At 36.8% G+C, this 21,444-nt stretch overlaps 1 protein-coding gene across 22 annotated transcripts in view; it reads right to left on the bottom strand.

Annotated features, from left to right (window-relative positions):
* Positions 1–741: 741 nt before the first annotated feature.
* Positions 742–21,444, bottom strand: part of LOC110969725 (CLIP-associating protein 1-A-like) — a 70,578-nt gene continuing 49,875 nt past the window's right edge. For 8 of the 22 annotated variants that reach the window (XM_051941625.1, XM_051941629.1, XM_051941633.1 and 5 more), the window contains 17 exons: positions 21,390–21,413; positions 19,346–19,596; positions 18,313–18,376; positions 16,905–17,068; positions 15,456–15,678; positions 15,273–15,368; positions 13,942–14,082; positions 13,646–13,743; positions 12,788–12,910; positions 9,951–10,098; positions 8,914–9,130; positions 8,785–8,838; positions 7,908–8,110; positions 6,722–6,850; positions 5,834–6,040; positions 5,609–5,725; positions 742–4,669 (listed from right to left, as the gene is read on the bottom strand). In XM_051941625.1, the coding sequence (XP_051797585.1) occupies positions 4,586–4,669; positions 5,609–5,725; positions 5,834–6,040; positions 6,722–6,850; positions 7,908–8,110; positions 8,785–8,838; positions 8,914–9,130; positions 9,951–10,098; positions 12,788–12,910; positions 13,646–13,743; positions 13,942–14,082; positions 15,273–15,368; positions 15,456–15,678; positions 16,905–17,068; positions 18,313–18,376; positions 19,346–19,596; positions 21,390–21,413 (2,343 nt within the window). In that variant the 3' untranslated portion in view covers positions 742–4,585. The remainder of the gene's footprint in view (positions 4,670–5,608; positions 5,726–5,833; positions 6,041–6,721; positions 6,851–7,907; positions 8,111–8,784; positions 8,839–8,913; positions 9,131–9,950; positions 10,099–12,787; positions 12,911–13,645; positions 13,744–13,941; positions 14,083–15,272; positions 15,369–15,455; positions 15,679–16,904; positions 17,069–18,312; positions 18,377–19,345; positions 19,597–21,389; positions 21,414–21,444) is intronic. The other 14 variants (XM_051941637.1, XM_051941639.1, XM_051941640.1 and 11 more) reach the window with 6 other exon arrangements.

Below are 21,444 nucleotides of genomic sequence, written 5' to 3'. Positions count from 1 at the left end.
ATCTAACAACATGCTCTATAAATGAATCCAGCTTTACAGGGATACGCTGATGTCTCTGCAGTTCATTACAACATTTTCACATGAGAAAGTTTTCACAGTTTAAATGTGTAGATTTCCACATGTATGTTGCATAAAATCAGCTGTAAATCTGCCCTACCATTAATTTATCAACACAGCAACAGGATAAATAAGATATTTGTTCAGTTTTAAGTTTGTTTAGTTCTGCTCTACTCCAAAACAATAAATGTCTCACATGACAGTTTGATATTTATTAGCTGGCTCTAACATGTCAACCTAAAACATGAACCTTCAAAGTAAAACACATGAAAGATATCCTGTAAATACAGTTTACAGTTCATCCTTCTCTTCCTCAAAGATGGTGTTGTCAGGCTTCTTGACCCATCTAAATTTCAACCCTGCTGTGATCCCTTTCTCTTTCAGCTTCTCTTTCAGCTTCTCCTCCAGCTGAAAAACAAGTTCATGAGCAGAAAGAAAAGATTTTGATTCTTCTTGTTCTTACAGATTTATGTCCCTTAAATTTAAATGTTAACATGAAACTATCTCATCTCACACTGACCAGTTTCAGGATGGCCTCCGTCACAGCGGGGTCATTCAGGTCCATTGTGGATTTTTGTCAAATTTTGTAGTTTTGCATGTGATGTGGAAACTTACCTTCAAACTGCATCAGAGGTAAAAGTAGAAAGATACAACAATAATAAAGTAAATAAAAACCCAGAGACGTGAAGTGTGAACGTTTATTTAATGTAAATTCTATCACAGGTGAGAACCAAACATTTAATATATATACACAGGAAGTAGAGCTACCAAAATAAAAGCATGCGGGCAGAACTCAGCGTATTTACAGGCTCCAGTTTGTAGCCGAAGGCACCAAATGAGGAAGTAGAAGCTCGTTGTTGGAGGAACTAAAGTTTAAACTCGTGGTTTAACAGTCGCAGAGTGAAATAAGGCCGACGAACTTTCTGCTGAGACGTTAAAATCAGAAGCTACAGGAGCTCACAACTTGATTTATTTAACTTCAGACTCCACTTCCTGCTGAAACCCAGTTAGGTTCTCGTTACTGTTCCATTTTGTCTCTGAATTTGTGATATGTCTAAATTTGTCTCATTTTTATCATTGTTTAAATTTGTCAAAGTTGCATAATTTTATGCCTCATTTTCTTCATTTTTTTTGTCTCCTGTTTTGTGTTGTTTTGTGCTAATTTATCTACTTTTTGTCATTTTATGTCTCGTTTGTGTACTTTGGTTTTTATTTGTCCATTTTTTTGTAATTTTCTGTATTTGTTGTGGGTTTTTTGTCTCATTTCTCTAATTTGTCATTTTAGGTCTCGATTGTTTTGTTCTGTTTGTGTCATATTTTGTACTTTTATGTCATAATGTCTCATTTTTTCATTTTGTGTAACAGATTTCCATGAGGTCTGAATTGTTTCAGACAAATTTCAAGGAATTTTGTGCAACTTTTAAGTCTTCTAGGACAGACTGACTTATTAAAGACATTTTGGTCGTTTAGGATAAATTCTGAGCATTTCTGGACACATTTCAAATCTTTTTGGACAGACATTGAGCTAGTTGAGATATTTGTGGTCATTCTGAAATAATTTTGGGCAACTTTTCGGCATTTAGGTAATACTTTCAGTTGAATATCTGTTTTTGACAAGGCTACAGTACTTTTAGACAAACTGAGTAATTCTGAACAGAGTGCAAGGCCTTTTGCTCAACTTTTGATTGATTTTCAGTAATTTTACACAAGGTTTGAAGACTTTTGCGCAATTTAAAAGATATTTTACACCAATTTCAGGACATTTTTAACCATTGTGGAGTTGTTTTTGTCCATGGCGATCAACCTGTAGCTTCATTTTTAGCGTCACAACAAACCGACGAATGGCTCCGGCTCCTCGTTGGTTTGAGGACGATAAAGTTTCTGAGCAGCAGAACGTCGGTTGTGGAAGCGAGGAGGAAACTCCTCACAGTTTATTGCTGACGTTCTGATCGTCCGAACCTTCGGACACATTGGGAATATTTCACATTTTTCCGGTGGAAGTCTCAGACGGACTCGCATTCGGTTCACAACACAAGCAGCTGATTTAAAATGTTTAAGATCATCATCAGATATTTGACAGGAATGAAACCAACAGTAGTCTCCACTCGGCAGCAGATTCACCTTTCAGTGGTTTGAAATATTTACAGCAGAAATACACCAGATCTGACATTTATCGGCTGGTTTCCATTTAAAAGCAACTTTTTTAGTTCTTTAAATCGATGTAAGCATTGGATTGGGGCTTTTTTCTCGACAGCTTTCTACGTTTGGATTGAAAAAGTGGAAAAAATAACGTACATTTATACATTAACATGAGCAGGTCTGCTAATAAAACTTAGCATGAAACTGAACAGACAAAAACAAAGTTTTATAGGGATATTACATTAAAAAGACGTGTTTTTGCTGTTTTGGACATTGAGAAAATTTGTAAATAAATATATATAAAAAAACCCATTTAAGTTAATTATATTCTGTAAAAAAAAAAAAAAAAAAAAGCTCAAATTCTCAAACATAAAATCTCATTTTAAGTCATTGTGGAGAATTGGACACGTTTCAAGTCATTCTAGACACATTTTAAGTCATTTTTTTAAAAACCTTTTTTTGGTTTGTTTAGACCAATTTTGAATTATTTTACAATTAAAGTCCACAAATTTATCTTGAACGTGAAAAGAATCAAGAAAAAAAATAGTTTTATTGGGATATCACATTAAAAAGACGTGTTTTTTTTTAGACTTTTTTAACTAAATATAGGGAAAAAAACACCAAATAAGTTAATCAGATTCTGTAAAAATCTCAAATTTCCAAACTTAAATCTAATTTCGCATCATTTTTTACACTGTTTTTGTGGTTTGTTTAGATCAATTTTGAGTTATTTTCCAATAACAGTCTACAAATTTATCTTTTACGCAAAAATAATCGGGGAAAAACAAAGTTTTATTGGGATATTCCAATAAAAGCAGTGTTGTTGTCGACCTAAACTGCAGCATAAAGTCACGTAAAGCAGTGTTTTCCAATGAATTTTAGTGATTTAACAAATTCTATCTAGTTTAACCAGCTGACACTTGAATTCAATGTTGACTAAACTGTAAAATACCTCCTTTTTCTCCAGTTTTTAGCAGGAACCTGTAGCTGAGTGTCGTTTTTAAATGGAAATCCATCCGATAAGAGTCGCGCAGACAGAATTCTTGGTTCCTTCATACATGAAAAATGATTTCTTAAATAACAACACTGATATTTTCTGCTGCTACTTGGGCCCAATATAATAAAACTTGCTTTGAATATATATATTTCTATCTGTAGTGCTTTAAATCATTGGCCAGCCAAATGATCGATCGCAGCAGACTGACATGAACTTCACATTCTTCCCACGGCAGAACCTTTGACTCGTCAACTCTTGAATTCAGCCTTGGAAGCCTGGAGGACGCTCCAGGGCGGATTTACCAGGCAGTAGTTCAGGAACGGGTGAGCTCTTTACATTCAGCTTACAATAAGGTTTGATGTGTCAAAGCAAAACGTCGCTCAGAGAAGTGAATCAAAGGAGAAAAACACTGACAGTTTAGAGGAACAACTAAAAGTCTTCATAGAACTCACCTCAAGTCTTTGTGAGAACATTTTCACCTCCTCAGATTCAGAAATAAGTTTAAAAAATGGTTGGCTGACTGGTTTACTACTGGTCTTCACGACCTGTTAAGGACTGCTTTCAGACTGTATTTTGGGCAGTTTTGGACTTTAGGAGTAGTGTAGGTTTGGTTTTGGTCCTGGTTCTAGACCTTTTGAGGACTGATTTCAGACTGTCTTAGGTGGGTCTTTGACTTTTTTTTTAATCCAAAACCTAATATCAAGCATGGTGGTGGCAGCACTGGAGTGTGGAACTGGAGCTTCACACAAAGTAAATAGAATAATGAAGGAGGAGGATTACCTCCAAGTTCTTCAGGAAAACCTAAAACCATCAGCATGCGGGATGCTTCAACCTGACAATGAGTCTAAACACACATCAGATGTGGTAAAGAAATGGTTCCATCAGGCTGGAATGAAGGTTCTGGACTTGTCTCCCCAAACTCAATAACTTAAACTCATCAAGAACCTGAAGAACCAAGTCAGAAAGACGTAAGTCAGTTAAGTTGATCATATAATGATACTGCCACCTCCATGCTTGATGGTAGGTATAGTGTCCAGAGGAGTCAAAGATCAACCAGAAGCTTGTGGACGGAAACCAGAAGGGACATTGAACCAAATATTAACTTTTCTGTATGTATATATGCTCAGAGGAGTGAATCAAAGGATAAAAACCCTGATAGTTTCGAGGAAGCTCCGCTAAAACTTTTCGTCAAACTCACCTCGAGTCTTTGTGAGAACGTTTTCTGTTCCTCACATTCAGTCGCGGTTTTAAAAATGGTTTCTAGGAAGTCTTAAGGCTCGTGACTAACGGTGGAGGCTCTTCATGATGGGATGGTGGAGGCACAGGGCCCGGTCCGACACAGAACGCCTTCCTACTGGCAACGGCCGCAGGAAGGAGGAGGTCCTAGTGGAGTCAGTAGGAGGAGATGTCGGAGGAGCTGCTGCTGTTGCTGGTGGAGGTCTGGGCTCTCTTGATGTACAGGTTGAGCAGTTTCATCTAGAAGAGAAACAGCAGCAGGATTAGCAGAAGTCTCCTTCATGGTGCTCCTTCATCAGCTAAACTACACTACAGAGTCTAGCAGGTTTAATAGACGGGCTAACATAAAAACCACGTACAGCACGGTATTCTTTAGATTCCAGTGACTCCATAACTCATCAGGTATTCTAGTCCTTTCATAGATTTATTAAGTCTTCTGGAAATATGACAACATCTACTGGATCATAAAGACATACACAGTAACCTGAATTATCAGTTTTGTTGATGTAGAAAGTTGTGTTCATCAAAACTTCACTCAAGTAAGCTGCTGATCACATGGACAAAGAAAAGGCCTTCTGGAGGAAAGTTCTGTGGTCAGATGGAACAAAAACTGAGCAGAAATATGTTTGGACAGAACACCAAAACTGCCATCAAGCATGGTGGTGGCAGTATCATGCTCTGTGGAACTGAAGCTTCACACAAAGGAAATGGTGACATGAAGGAGGAGGATTACCTCCACATTCTTCAGGAATACCTAAAACCATCTTCGACACAGTTGGATGTTCCAACCAGACAATGAGTCCAAACACACATCAGACGTGGTAAAGAAATGGTTCCATCAGGCTGGAATGAAGGTTCTAGACTGGACTCCCCAAAGTCCCGACAGATGAAGAAACAAGTCAGACTTGAGTCAGTTGAGTTGATAGTATAATGATACCGCCACCGCCATGCTTGACGGTAGCTACAGTGTCCAGAGGAGTCAAAGATCAACCAGAAGCTTGGGGGCAGAAACCAAAAGGGACCTTCAACCAAATATGAACTTTTCTATATGTATATTTTTGACCCAGTAGATTTCATCACATTCCCAGAAGATGTCTTTGACGAGGACAACATTTCCAGACTTAGTTTTCTAGTTCTAGATGAATACTTCCTTTAATTTGACAGTAAGAGCTGGAGGACCTTGCTGCCGGTCAGCTGAGCCAGGTAAGGCTTCAGCTCCTCTCCGATCACAGAGTAGATGGCCACCAGGCAGAAGACGCTGGCCTTCCTCACGCTGCTCTCCGTGTTGTCGTAGCCCTGCAGAAGATAAAAAACACTTTAGAAACGAAAAAAGGGGGTAATCGAGCAGAAGGCTCCTCTGATGAGCTGAGACGGCCTCTTTCACAGCTGATTATGGATTCTCACCTGCAGCAGTCCAGGTATGACGTCCGGCAGCAGCAGGTGCAGCGGCTCCTTGGCGATGCGCTCAATGGCTCTGGTCTGCATCTTGATGGCGGCCAGGTTGATGGGGTAGTCGGCCGTCTGCACGATGGGACACAGCACCTTGATGCATTGCTCCGGCTGGGCGGAGCCAGCCAGCGTGGATGCCGCCTCCTCGGCCGCCCGGACAACCTGAGGACCACAGTTTAGCTTTAGCATGAAACACCTGAAGTAGCTGGCAGATATGTAAAATAAAGTGCACTTTGGGGTACAAGCATGAAACTGTTGTCCATGGCCCAGGGAATATTACTGGTTATGGGGCCAAAAATCTAAAGGCCCCTGTCAGCTGAGGCAGCCATTTTTAAATATGGCTGCCATTTGAAATTTACTGAGCACATATCTTGGCCCCTGATACTTGTAGAGGCATGATTCTGGTGTTTTTATCCACGTTTTCAGGGTCAAGGAATCTATTAAAAACATCCCTGACTTAATTGGATCACCTGGTTGTAGCATTGTGATGTGGCAGTTATTTTGATTTTCAAAATGGCCACCAAGCTCCTATTCATGTCCACATCTTGACTTCTGTAAATAGTAGAGGCAGGATTCTGGTGTCTATTCTCATGTTTTCCAGGTCAAAAAATCCATTAAAGACATTGCTAAGATCGTTTTACTTTTAGTTTCATGCAGGGCATTTTGAAAATGGCCGCCACAGCTGACATGGACCTTATGATTTTTGGCTCCAAAAATATTCTTTGGACCTTGGACAATAACTATGCCAAGTTTCATACTTGTACCTAAAAATGCACAATCCTTAGCTAAATTTACACATATCTGCATGGCTAAAGGTGGCGCCCTGTCCGTCCACGACCTCACCTCTTTGTGGGAGTCCTTGTGGGCCTCTAGTGTCTTCATGATGGTGAGCTCGGCGTAGTTCTTGAACCGGGCCGGCTGGTTCCTCAGGATCTCCTTCAGGACTCGCAGGGCCAGGGCTCGAATCGTGTGCTGAGGAAACAGTTGTTCCACCTTAATTCATCACATTTCTACCTTAAATCATCACAATTCCACCATCTCTGACCTGCCTGGAAACTACGAAGAACAAAATATGGTTATCTAGATAAAATGTTTTCAATGTTTCAGACAAGTCTGAGTCACAGTGGAGGAACTTCAGGTCACTTTGGTCAAATTGTACATGATTTTCAACACATTTCACATCATTTTGGACAAATTTAGGGTCATTCTGGAAAACTTGGAATCATTATAGATCGTTTTCATTTGACATGTTTTCCATCATTTTAGACATGTTTAATACTTCAGACCATTTTGCGTAGTTTTGGACAAGTTTCAAGCACTGTCGGACAATTCTGTATGTCACAAATTTGGAGTAATTTTAGACCATTTTCAGTCTTTTTTGACCCTTTTTTCATAATTTTGCACAAATTTAGAGTAATTTTGGACATAACATGACTGTCATGAGTCACATAATTTTAGATAAATCTAGAGTAATTTTGGATGATTAACTTTGAGTCATTTTTGACAGGTTTGAATTCATTTACAATTTTATGTTAAGAAATTCAAGCCACATTTAACTTTGGACATATTCTCTAGTCATTTTGGTCCAATTCTATGTAATTTTGGAGAAATTTTGAATGAATGTGGATGGATTTTAAGTCATTTTGGACACTAATTGAGTAATTTGCGACACATTGAGCCATTTTGAACACTTTTTGAGTCACTTTGGTAAAACTTTTAGTCATTTTGGACACCTTTGAGTCATTGTAGCACGTTTTTCTTACTTCAGCTCAGCCATAATCAGAGAATATTTGAGCTACTTGTTTAATATTACAGATTCTGAATCACTGAAATGATGAGAAGCAGTTTTTTTAATCTTTAATAGTTCCTGAGACTGTTTGCAACTTTACCGAGTAGACTCCCCACATGATGATGCTGCCACCACCGTGCTTCAGACCGATATGTGAATTCAGTGTTTGATGTGTGGAGTTAACAGATTCTGTTTTAGTTTGTGATGGTCCAGTTTGATACTGGAGGTGTTTCTCCTCACATCTTTGTCTCCCAGAGTCTCCAGCAGCAGCAGCAGCATGGTTTTGAAGTGTTCCTCCCAGACCACCAGGCTGTCCTCTCGGGCCACCTTCAGGAGCTCCAGCAGGGTCCCCCGCCGCTCCTCCGGGCCCCGGTCCGGCGCCTGGCCCTGGGACAGATCCTTCAGCAGCCCCCCGACCAGCTCCAGCTGCTCTGCAGGACCGGCTGCAGTCACAAAAGGCTTCGTTATAGCAGATGTTCAACAGGTTTCACATCTTTAGACATGCCTCTGGTTGTCTTTTGAGTCATTTTAAACAAACTGAATTTGGGTGAGCATTTTGGTCAAGTTGTTGTAATTTAGGAGAAATTTCAGCACCACTTTAGGTAAGTTTCAAGTCATTTTAGTAAATTTTGAGTCACTTTGAACAAGTAGAGAATCATTTCAGAGAGGTTTCAAGTAACACTGAACAAATTTCAAGTAATTCTGAGCTGATTTCAAGTCTTTTCTGTGAAATTTCAAGTCATTTCAGACCAAATTTGTCACTTTGGACAAGTTATTTTAGACATTTCTGGTACACGTTGAACAGGTTATAACTCATTTTGTACAATTTTAGGGCAAAAATGATTCAAACTTTCAAGTCTTTTTGGACAAACTTCAGTCATTTTGGACAAGTTTTAAGTCTTTATAGACAATTTTGCATTTTTATATTTTTACTATTATGCCTCATTTTAGACACATTTAGAGTCATTTTGGATTTATATTTTTTTAAAGTCTTTTTGGTCATATTTTGAGTTACAGACAAATTCTGAATCACTTCAGACAATTTTGAGTCACTTTACACAGTTCTGAGTCCCTTTAAACAACTTGCTGTTTGAAATGTCTGGAACGGTGTTTTTACCCGGGAAGCTTTTAGGGTTCAGGATCTTGTTTTCCACACTTTCTTGCCGGCGTCCTAAAGAAGAAACATAATAAAGTTTCAGCTTTGAGGACTCGACCTGCCGAACATAAATAAACTCCTGAACCCTACCATCTCTCTCCACGGCGTCCTCGTACAGCGCCTCCTTCAGGGCGGCCTTGTCCATGCTGTCGCTGTAGTTATAAGGGTTGTATTCTCTAAACCGCGGCCCAGCGAAGGACCGTGGTGAAGGAGTGTTGAGCAGCGACGTCTTGTTGTCCAGAGCCATCCGACCACCGTCCACCATGTCACCACGAGGGTCAGAGTCCGAGGACGCCCCGACGCCCGGCTGGCAGGACGACAACGGACATCAAGGTTTCGTCATTCGTAGAGTTTTAGTCCAATCCAACTTTATTTCTAAAGCACTTTAAAAACAACACTGTCGACCAAATGCTGTACACATTAAAACAAAATAAATAAAAATACAAATAAAATAGTCCAAGTGTAAAAACAAGACGACATGGTCATCAATATCCCCCGCCACATGTGATGTCTATGAGTCTATATCCAAAATAGTGATAAAGGGCCATAACTCTGTTAAATATTATCACACAGGTCTCATTTTCGAACTTGATCAAGGTGTCCATGGTGTGAAGCTACACACTAAATTTCGTAATCCTAGCTGTAATAGTTTCCAAGAAAAGCTGTCCCCTTCATCTCGGACGGACAGACGGACGGACGGACGGACGGACGGACGGACGGACGGACGCCAAACCTATATCCCCCTTTTCCACTTCGTGGAGGCGGGGGATAATAAGACACAGGTTGTACTGTAAAAGTCATACGTAGAGTTTTAGTCATTCTTCAAGTTTTAGCCATTCACCATTTAAGTAATTTTGGACACATTTTGAGCAACTTCTGACAAATTGAGATTTCTTTTGGACATTTTCAGTCATTTTTGTACAATTCTGAGTCATTTGGGTAAAATGAGTGATTTTTAGTATTTTGGTCAAATTCTGCATAATTTTCAGTCACTGTGATCAAATCATGAGTCATTTCAAACATTTTGGACACTTTCTGCATCATTTTGGACACTTGGTTTTGGTGAACATTAAAGTAATTCAGACGTTTTCCCTCCTCTGTGGTCTTTTGGTCAGTTTCGTCCTCACCATGCCGTCTCTCTTGCCGTCTCGTCTCAGAGGCTCCATCAGGTCTTCTTGGCTGCGGAAGCTGAAGTTCTGGATGGCCTCGGTGACGCCCCGCAGCGAGCTGTAGATCTCCTCCGAGTTCAGGTTCTCGCTGTCGTACTCCAACAGGCTGCAGAGGAACAACACACACGGAGTTTCATTCGTCCACCTGTCGGCAGGACTTTATCTTTAACTGGAAGCTTGATGACTCAGGACTCTCTAGACATGGACGAAACGCCAACTGTGCATGTTTCATTGTTAATGTATTCATTCCAAATCTCCAAGAGTTCAGTGAGAAGAAAACTGCACGTTTCCACTCATTCTGCCAAAAGTTTGAGACAGTCTGGGCCACGCTGAGCTGTTTGAGATGACTTTTTAGCAAAATTGGACAGCTTTGGAGTCCTTTCAGACAAATTTTGACTCGTTTTGGATGATCTTGAGCTAAATTTGTCAAATTTTGAATAACTCTAGACAACTTTTTAGTCAGGTCTCCACCCAAAAGAGCAAAACCAGGACACCAGTACCATCCTTGTGACAAAATTTGATACTTTCTTAGATTTTTAGGGGCCAATAGCTACTCATATTGTAATATTAGACAATTTTGAACCAATATTGAAGTCATTTTCAACAAGTTTCTATTACTTTTGGAGAAATTTAGAGCCATTTTGGATGAATTGTGCCTGAAGTTTTGAGTCATTCTGGATCAATTTTAAGTCAGTTTGGACGAATATTGAATCCTGCTGGACAAGTTTCAAGTCATGTGTGACACCTTTTGTAATTTATAGCATATTTCAAATCATTTTGCCAATTTTTTTTTGTTGCCATTTTTAGATGACTTGCCTTATTTTGGATGATTCTGAGCCATTTTGGGCATATTAGACAAATCTCAGATCATTTTGAACCCATTTTGAGTCAGTTTGGACAAATTAATGCATTTTAGCAAGTTTGATGCCATTTTCATTTAATTTTGCACAAACAGACACATTTCAAGCCATTTTGGACGATTTATAGTCAATTTCATCAAATTTCAAGTAGTTATGATCAGATTCTGTCCCCTTTTGGACAAGTTTAAAGTAATTTATGACACATTTCACAGCACTTTTGCATAAATTTCAAGCATTTTGGCCAAATTTTGAGCCATTTTTGAGTCACTTTAGATAAAATGTAAGTAATGTTGGATAATTTTGCGTAATTTGGGTTAGAAATTCAAGCATTTTAAAGTCAGTAAATGTTTAGAAAAGTTGCAAATGTCCGGGATAAAGATCACACGAGGGTTTGTCCATGACTAGGAGGCTGGATTACGTGGATTAAAGCCGTGCACGTCGACCACAGACCTGATGGATTCAGTTCAGACAGAAAAGCATGGAGGACGTTTAAAGCAGACGAGGATGTTTTCAGGGCTTCACAGTGAAATACGACATTCAACACAAACTGCAGCTGAAAACTCAGAAGAATTGGTTGGATGCTTCTGTTTAAATATGAAGGTGAACATTTGTGTTGCTCCACTGATCATTAAAACTAAACTAAGTTCTGAATTATGACAATTTCACTGGTTTTCAGATCTGCAAATTTTTATATTTTCACCCCAAAAACCTGTCATACAGGGGAGGCCATTGTAAAGGTTCAATAGCTCCAAAAATATAACTTCCACAAGACAAACTTAGAGTTTCTATTAATTTTAGACAAGTTTTCAGTCATGCTAGACAGATTTTGACTTACTGTGGACAATCTTGATCTATTTTCTAATTATTCAGGACAATTTTTAGTCATTGTGGACGAAATGTAAGTTAATTTGGGCAAATTTCAAGTCATTTCAGACGAGCTATAAGTAATGTTGGACATAGTTGAGCCAATCTGGTCAAGGTTTAAGTAGTTCTGGACAATTTTGGGTCATTCTGGACAAATTATAAACAATTTTTGGCAATTCATAGTCATTTCTAACCATTGTGGACAAATTTCAAGTCATTTTAGGTCATTTTGAACAAGTTTTGAGTCATTTGGAAAAATCATTAATCATTCTAGGCAATTTATTATCCTGTTTGGCAAATTTCCAATCATTTTGGGCAACTTTAGAGTCATATATGACAAGATATAATTATTTGGACAAGTTTTAAGTCATTTTAGAAAAGTCTCAAGTAATTTTGGAGCCATTTGGAGAAATTCTGAATAATTTTCGACAATTTATAGCCATGTTTGACACGTTTCTAATCCTTTTGGACAAATTTTCAGTCACTCTGAAAATTTTTTGAATAATTTTGTGTATTTTGGGACAAGTTTCAAGTATTTTTGTCAATTTTTTAGTCATTCTGAACAAGTTTAGAGTCATTTTACACAAGTTATAAGTAATGTTGGACATACTTGAGCCAATTTGGCAAGTTTGAAGTAATTTTGGACACGTTTCAAGTCATTTCAGACAATTTTGAGCAATTTTGGGCAAATTTACAGTCATTCTAGACAAATTATAAGTAATGCTGGACATATTTGAGGCAATCTGGACAAGTTTCAAGAATTTTTGGAAAACTTTGGGTAATTTGAACAAGTTTTAAGCCATTTTAGACAAATTTCAGTCATTTTGGAGAAGTTTTAACAGAAAATAGTAAAACAGGGACACCAGGACTGCCCCCGTTTGAAACCTGAAAACATGAAATTCTCAAAATTATTCACAGAACTGAGTTTTTCAGCTCCAATGAACACGTTAAAGACGACTGATGAAGACGTGAGACGGTGCAGCAACATGTTCCTTGAATCCTTTCCAGGTACTGAGATTGGTGCCGAAGCTGGACTGTAAAGCCCCGCTGGATGAGGAGGAGAGGGGTTACCTGGGGGAGGAAGACGGCCTCAGGGCCTGGAGGGAGCAGTGGGTAGAGGGTGGAGGTAGAGGGGAAGGAAAGGGTGGAGGAGGCAGCCGGGAAAGGCCATCAGAGCTCCAACCCCACAGCCGACTGCAGCCGGTGGGGAACAAGGAGGAGCACGAACTGGTCAGTGTTAGCATCGTTAGCATCATTAGCATCATTAGTGTTATTAGCATCTTTAGCATCATTAGCATCAATAGGATCAATAGCATCGTCAGTATCGTTGGCATCATTAGCACTGTTAGCATCCTTAGTGTCGTTAGCATCTTTAGCATCGTCAGCATTGTTAGCATTGTCAGTATCATTAGCATCATCAGCACCTTTAGTATCATCAGTATCATTAGCATCGATAGCATCGTCAGTATCGCCATCAAATTTTTCAGTTATACAAGAAAATTTTGAGTCTTTTTGTATGCATTGCAAGTCATTTTGGACACTTTTACATCATTCTGGACAAGTTTTGAGTCGATTTGAATATTTCATGCAATTCTGGACAAAAAGTTTTACCATTATGGAAAAAATTTCAGTCATTCTGGACAAACTTTCAGTCATTCTAGATCATTTTGAGTCATCTTGGACAAGTCTCAAGTCATTCTGAGTATAATTTTGAACATGTTTCAAGTAATTTTGGACAATTTTGTAAATAAGTTTGCACTTTCTTCCATTTCAAGGGCCAGTAGTTATTCATTCTGTAATTTTCCCATCATTGTGGACACATTTTTCAGTTATTCTAGATCATTTAGATTTTTTGTGTATGAGTCTTGAGTCATTCTGGGTCAAATTTAGATTAATTTTAGTAATCTTAAAAAAAGTGAATGTTAGTACCTGGGTGAAAGGGAACAGTTGGTGGGTGAAGTCAGCGGACTGCTGCGACTGCCGGGCTGTCGAGGAGGCGTCCGACCGGTCGAGTTACTGGGAGACGCCTGAACATTGACAGAAAAAGAAACACCAGATTGAGTTTGAAATCTGAAAAAGAAACAGCAGTTACATCAACAATACTGAACCAGTTTCTGTAAGAAATCAGGATTTTTGAACATTCTAGAGACACGCGTCTAAGCTGTTTAATGTGAGATAAATCTGGACATCTGAACACGCGAAGCAGCACTTCCTGTCTGCGTTACCATGGCGACGCTGCTGTTCCTCAGGTGGTTGTGCAGCAGTCTGGTGGTTCCGTCCTGGAAGGTTTTAGGCAACGCTCCGAGCAGCATCGTGAACTCTGGAGTGTTGAGCTGGAAGAGAGCGATCAGAACCACCTGGGCCGCCTGAACACACAACAACAGACACAATAATAACACAACAATAACACCGCTAATATAGATAATGACATACAAACCTATTATATATATGACTGTAATATAATTAATGAAGAAATAATTATTAAAATCACTCATTGACTCATTTTCAGAGCGGTTCTTTTCTCACGCTGAAACTTGAGGCTGTTTGAATTTACAAATGAGTTTGAAGCACGGCGGCGGCGTCATCATCATGATGCTGCCGCTGCCGTGCTTCAGACTGATCTGAAATTCATCATCATTTATCACAGATAAACAGAGAAACAGGAAGAAGGTTTCAGATGTTAATGAGCAGACTCGTTACAGTCAGAAAGAGTTTCCACTCCAAGTGAAATGATTTTAAATAAATTCATGCAGAGTTCGCTGAAAAAGAAGTCTCAGTTAGGTTTACATTAGTTAGTCTCCAACATTTCATGCAGAGAAGCTGAAAAAACTCTACTTTTTCCTGATTTTACCAGGTAATGTGAGTAGAAAACAAACTGTTAGTCTTTTCACACCCACTCCAACACAAGGCAAGAGATGTTTATGATTTAAATACAGTAAAAAAGTGAAAATATAGACGTTTATATTTATATGTTTTTATAGTCAACATGTAAATGAATACTTTTTTGGAGTTAAATAAAACTTGGAGAATCCATAAAATATCACCTCAAAGAATTATTTATTTATTATCATTATTTTTTTAGCCACTAATCTGCGTGAGTTTTCTCTCAAATTACAGCAAAAATATACACATATGTAATAAAAAATAAAACAACTTTTACTGTTCTTAGAACATTAAAAATGTATTATTATTAAATACAAATTGTACAATGAAACAACAGATTTGATGTCACCAGTTTATTTCATTGAATCAAATTTAATAACATTTTGCAAATTTAAATATGATAAAATATTAATGAGGATTTTTTTCATTGAACATCTGAATTAATAGCTTTTTTTCTATGATTTTATCTTTAATTTAACAAAACGGTAAAATAGATGTTTTTCTGATTTAAATATAATAAAAACGCTTCATTATTTACAGTGTTTTCCTATTTTTTTCCTCTCACACATTCTAATCTTTGAGTTTTCCCTGGCAGAAATAAGAAGCAGTTCAGGCGTCCCAGTCAGCGTTAGGAGGTTATTCTGGCCGCTCATGCCGATTGGTTGAGCTCTACCTGCTTGCACCTGTCCTCCAGGTGGGCCTCCCCCGGCAGAGAGGCCACGGTGCCGGGTCGGCCGGGCCAGTCCTCCCCTGCCCAGCTATGGAGGGTCTGGGTGGAGCAGGACGGCGACAGAAAACGTGACTAACGGGGAAACTGGAAGTGAAGGAGCTGCGAGGAGCATGGCGGCGGCGGTACCTTTCGGACGTCGGAGCTCTTGGGCTCGGTGGTCCAGGTGATGATCCGGGACACGGCCAGGCGGGTCTCGCTGGAGTTGACGAAGTCGGCCGGGTCCATGAGGCGAGCCAGAGCCTCGATGTAGCGCAGGATGGCCACCTTCACCTTCAGGTTGGGCGTCTGCGTCTGGTCCACGATGAAACGCATCAGGATGTTGAACTGCTGCTCGTACGGGAACGACTCCCTGATTAGAAATAAAAACGTTCACACACCGAGAACTGTGATGGAAAATACAGAGGTGGTAACGTTCAGAAACTGTGGAAATGACAGCAGATATCTGTAAAAGAATCATGATTTAGCTCATTTAAATACAGTACATATGGTGAAAGTTTACAGTCAAACACTAGAATAGAACTAAGTATATATAAAAATAAATATTTTTTCATTTCTGTATTTTTTCCAGTTCCAATATAAATTAATACTTATTTGGTGAATATTTTACTAAAAGTCTGTAAAATAACAGTTAAAAAAAATTGACCATTTTTCTATCCTAAATGTACATAATTTTTCTTTTAAATTACAGCATGTATCTGTAAAGTACAGATTTTTTTGCAGATTTAAATATCACATCGTAGATAAACAAATTACTATTTGTAAAATACAGTTATTACTGAATTTATTATTAAATTATTAATTGAATTATATAATTAAAAAATACGAAAAATATAATTTAAATAATTATTACATGTGTAAATTATCCAATTAATTAATTAATTTATTTATTTATTATTAAACTATTAATTGAATTGCTAAAAAGGTTTAATAATTATTAAACAATATAATTTTTTAAAATGTATTACTAAATTAGCAAATTAATTAATGCATTAGTTCATTCATTATTAAATCATTATTTAATTATTTAATTTCAAAAAATATTTAATAAATAAGAATCTAATTAATAAATTATTAAAGGCATTATTACATTATTAAATTTAAATTCATTTTTAACTTAACTTTTTTTAAAAAATAATTAGTAAATAATAGAATTGAAACAGTAAATTATTAAATAAACTAACAACACAGAAAATTTTATATTTTATAAAATAAAAATCAATAAAGGAAATTCACTCAGCTCCTACCAGATTTGTGTTGTTTTGTCAAATCTAATGTTCGTTTTACATCAGAAACTGTCACAGGTCTCCACTTTTTAGGACATTTTGACAGTATGGATTTTTCCAGGCAGGATTGTTTTGATTTCTTTGAAACTCTTTGAAGGTAAAGTCTTCATAACCATTTAAAACCCATTAAAAATGTAATTATTCCTTCATTATTAAATTATTTTCTGAAAATGATTTGCTGTTTGTAGTCTTAGTGGCTTTAATAAATATGTGCATCGTGTAGATTTCATGTTTTTATGTCTGCTGAGTCATTCTGTTCTTTAAAAAGCCTTCTCTCTCTGGAGGCTCTGACCTGGTGACGTCCAGGGCCTTCTGGACTTTGGCCTGGACCGAGCCCAGCAGGTCGGCTCCCATCTTCTTCAGCAGCTGAGTGAGGAGGACGAACATCCAGTCGTGGAGGTCGTCTCTGTGCAGCAGGATGAAGTCCACCAGCGTCTCCAGGAACATGCTGAACACCTGAAACACAACCAGCGTCCGTCAGAAAGAGAACAGAGCAGCAAGAAGAGATCCACACAGGAGCATGACGAGGAGATCCAAACTTACTCTCTGCAGTCGGTTAGTGTCCACGGTGGCGTTGAGGCGTGCAACGAGAAAACACACGTTAGAGCTGCAGACCTGGACGAAGCTTCACTTTATTTATGGGTGTATCATAAGCAAAAACATTCTCAATGTTACCATCAAATGTTGTCAATTAATCAATTATTTCTAAATTACAGAATTTTTTTCTAAAAAAGTACAGGTGTTTTCATAATTTTTTGTTTTGTATCATTTGTCAGCATGTAAGTTAATACTTTTATTTCTGGGATTTTACCAAATACAGTTTTTTTCTTTCAAATTTGACTAAAAAAATTATGATCAAACATTGTAAAAAAATTACTATTTTTATAATTACAGAATTTTCTTTTTTCTCATTTTTTAATAAAATAAATTTTATTTTTTTTCCAGGAGAAACATGTAAAAAATTATATTGTTGCTGATTTGAATACAGTTAAGTGGAAATTATTTCAGTTTTCTCCTCTTTTCAAAAAAAAAGATCTCTCGATTAAAAAAATGTTTAGCAATTTTAAAATCTTAATGTGATTTGCTTTTTAATTTAAAATGTAAGTAAATATCTGTAAAATAATTATTTTTTTTAAAAATAATTATTTTAAAATAATCAATTTTTTCAGTCCTGAGTGTAATTTTTCCTTCAAATAAAATAAAATATCTGTAAACTCGTTCTATTTCTTATGTATTAAATACAGTAAAATCTTTGCAGTTTTACGGTTTCTGGACATAAAATAGTATTTTGTCTTGAATAAATCTTAACATTCAGAAGTCTCTACAAGGTGCTGTTTAACCTTTAAATCAAGTTGTGTTGAAGAAAAGTTTTAAAATCCTAATCTCAGGAGGAATCAGAACTAAAAACAGGAAGCTGTTCATTTTCCTCGGTGCACTAGGGGGCGCTGTGGCTCCATAATGGAAGAGCAGCTTCCAGCTCTGCAGGTGTTGGTTAGTTCTGAGATTGATTAAAGTGATGAAGTGATTGATTAGTGAGTGATTAAAGCAATTGGTACTTGATTGATTAAAGTGACTAACTGGTGATTGATTAAACTGGTTAATAAGTGACTGATTGAACAGGTTAATAAGTGATTGATGAAGTAGTGATTGATTAAAGTGATTGATGAATTAGTGATTGATTAAAGTGATTGATTACTGACCTTGCTGTGAGGATCTGCAAACATCCTGGTGAAGATCTCACAGAGCCTCTTCAGCTCCACACGGCTGAAAAACAGCAGCACAAAATCAATATATTAATCTATCAATATATCAGCAGATCAATATCATCTCAGTCCCACAAATTTAAAGCTACAGAAGTAAGTTTTGGTTTTTGGTTAATTTCAGTGTAAAGAAAAACCTAAACAATCTAAATTTTTTGTGTGTTTTTTCTGCTCTTTGACAGTCCATCAGCTTCACTTTCAGATGTTTTTCTGCCTCTTCTGTTCAGTTTGTTCAGTGTTGTTGAAGAAAACCCTCCAGACTTGCATGTTTTCTGTGGTCTCTGGCTGCTCTGAATGCTCTCATTCTGTATTTTTTACTAGTTTTATCCTGTCTGAGTGTTTCGCACACAGAAATGTAAAGTTCTAGTGCAGGATTCCCAAATGAATAAGGAGAATAGAATAAAACCAGCAAACATTTTAAAGAGTTTTCCTTAAATCTTCAGTCCTAAAAACTGCCAAACTGAAAAAGAGTTTTTAAAAATACGAGTGGAGCTGTGAAACTGCTGCGAAACGCTAAAGATAACAGACTTTTAGAGGATCAAACTGTTTCCTCCAGACTCTTTTTACATGCAGTATCTATTATCTTACTTGATGAATCTGATGTTAAACTTTTTACTTTTTTAGGTATCTGGCTTCACACGCTGTTTTGTAGTTATTTTATTTTGACTGTTTTATTTTTTCAGTTTTCTTATATTTTCACAACAAAATATGTGATTTATTTTTTTTTACAAGCAAATATTTTTAGTATTGATTTAGATAAAACGGGAGGATTTATTAAAATGTAAAGTATATTTATTGATAATTGCATTTTATAATTTCAGTTGTAGTTAAATTAGACTAAACGCCTCTGATTTTACTTGGTTGGAATCTTTTCATCGTTTTTGTTTCTAGTTCAGATTTTCTTTTTTACTGTCTTGTCGTTTGTTTTTCTCGGTGCATCTTTACTTTTTTCCTGATGCTTGTTTGGACCCACCTGAGCGTCCTGTGGCTCCGTAGAAGGTTCTGCAGGCCCAGCAGACCCTCCTTCCTCTCGGACCAGTTGGCGCTGGCGCAGCGGTTCAGAACCTCGGCCACGTCCTCCGTCTGACGCAGGAAATGCGGCGGAGCGTTGCCTCCGTTGCGGGAGCCGTAGGAGCGCTCTGAGCAGGCGCTGGAGGCGTCGCTGTTGGCGTCGTCATCCGAGTACATCCCTGGAGACTCGAAGCGCCGCCGGACCGGCCGCCGCTGTAGTGAGGAAAACAGGAAGTGAGGTTCTAGTGGAGGAACCCAAACGTTCTGATCCGACATGCAGCTACAGACTCATGCAGCTCTGAGATTAGGAGGTTAAACGCTGAACGGGTTATGAAAAGATCATTATTATAGTCATCATCTGTACCTAAACAGAGAAATTCTACAAGATGTTTATGCACATTTAAATACATTATCTTATATTCTGACACAACATGAAACAGCAGAAACGTAAAATAATTTGTTTTTTTGATTGAAATACAGTAAAAATAGCAAAATTTTATAACAATACAATTCATGATTTTACTGAACACACTTTTTCTTTCAAATTTGACCAAAAAACTATTTTATGATCAAATGTTTTTAAAAAACAAATTACTATTTTTATAAATATTTGTAATAATTATAAATTAATTATTTTTCCCTTTTATTTTACAGTTTCTGAACAATTTTTTACATGTAAATGAAAAACCATAGATACAAATACATTTTATATTTTTAAAAATCTTCTGCAGAAACTCAAAACATATATTTGTGGCTGTTCTGAATATTGCAAATTATATCAATTTTCTCTTTTCAAATAAAAAATATTCTAAAAATAAATAGAAAAAATGCTGAGCAATTTTCAAGTCTGAACATAAATGTTTTTTATTTAAAATTTAAATAAATATCTGTATCGTATGGTCAAATGTTGTAAAAAGAACAGATTTTTATAACACACACGCTTTATTTTATTTTATCTACAGCTTTTGAACAGTTGTTTAACATTTAATTTACAAAAACATAAAATATTTTCATCATTTTTAATCTTTAATATCCACATTTTTTCTTTCAAATAGCAGCAGAAACATGAAATAAAGGGATATTTTTTGCTGAATTAAATACAGTAAAAAAAATATTTTATGATCAAATGTAAAAGGAAAAATGACTATAGTTAAAAACATTGATTTTTAAGTGGATTTTATTCACAGTTTTGCTCTTTTTTTCTTTCCGTGTTTTTACTAAAAACTGTAACACAACAGTTTATTATTCAGCATCTTTCAGGCGTCAACATACAGAACTTTTCTTTCAAACTGCAGCAAATATCTACAAAATAATGAGTTTTTTTACTGTTTAAATATAGTTTTTTTGCTGTTTAAATACAGTAAATAATGGTGCAATTTTACAAAAATACAATTCATAAAAATACTTATTTTTAAGTGGATTTTATTCACAGTTTAGGTCTGTTTTTAACAGTCAACATATAATTGAGCATTTTGTGTTTTTTTTTCAAATCTGTAACATAACTGTTTAAAAAAATTATTCATCATCTTTCATGTGTTAATATACACATAACCATTCTTGCAAATTGCAGGAAATATCTGGAAAATAATGTGTATTTTTCTTTTTAAAGACAATAAAATGTTGTAATTTTACAGTGAAATGTCATTTTAAAAAATGCTGTTTTTAAAACGACATATTTCTGATGTGTCCTTTTTGTTGTTTGTTTTTTGGATTAATTTTTATGAACAGAAATGAGGAAACAGAATGAACAGCTGCGTCCGTGTCAGAGTGCTTTCACGATTTCAGTATTTAAACAATTAAGTTCAAACATTTCCTTTTATTTTCATGTGTGAACACTTTTTGGAACTTAATAAACCTGGTTTTTAATCAAACCTCCCACACTTGACACGGACGCTTTATTCTGAAAGGATGACGTTAGAAATAACTTCAGCTGATAAACGATCTTAGATGTGGAACAAAGTGAAGCTTCGTGCTCGACATGCAAAGACCAGCAGAGATTTCTGTACCTTACTCCTTGAGTCTCCTAAGAGCTGAAATTTACAAAGTCCAGAGACAAAAGAG

This window comes from Acanthochromis polyacanthus, chromosome 22 (assembly GCF_021347895.1).
Source record: "Acanthochromis polyacanthus isolate Apoly-LR-REF ecotype Palm Island chromosome 22, KAUST_Apoly_ChrSc, whole genome shotgun sequence".
Lineage (NCBI taxonomy): Eukaryota > Metazoa > Chordata > Actinopteri > Pomacentridae > Acanthochromis > Acanthochromis polyacanthus.
This window is presented reverse-complemented; position numbering and strand designations above follow the sequence as displayed.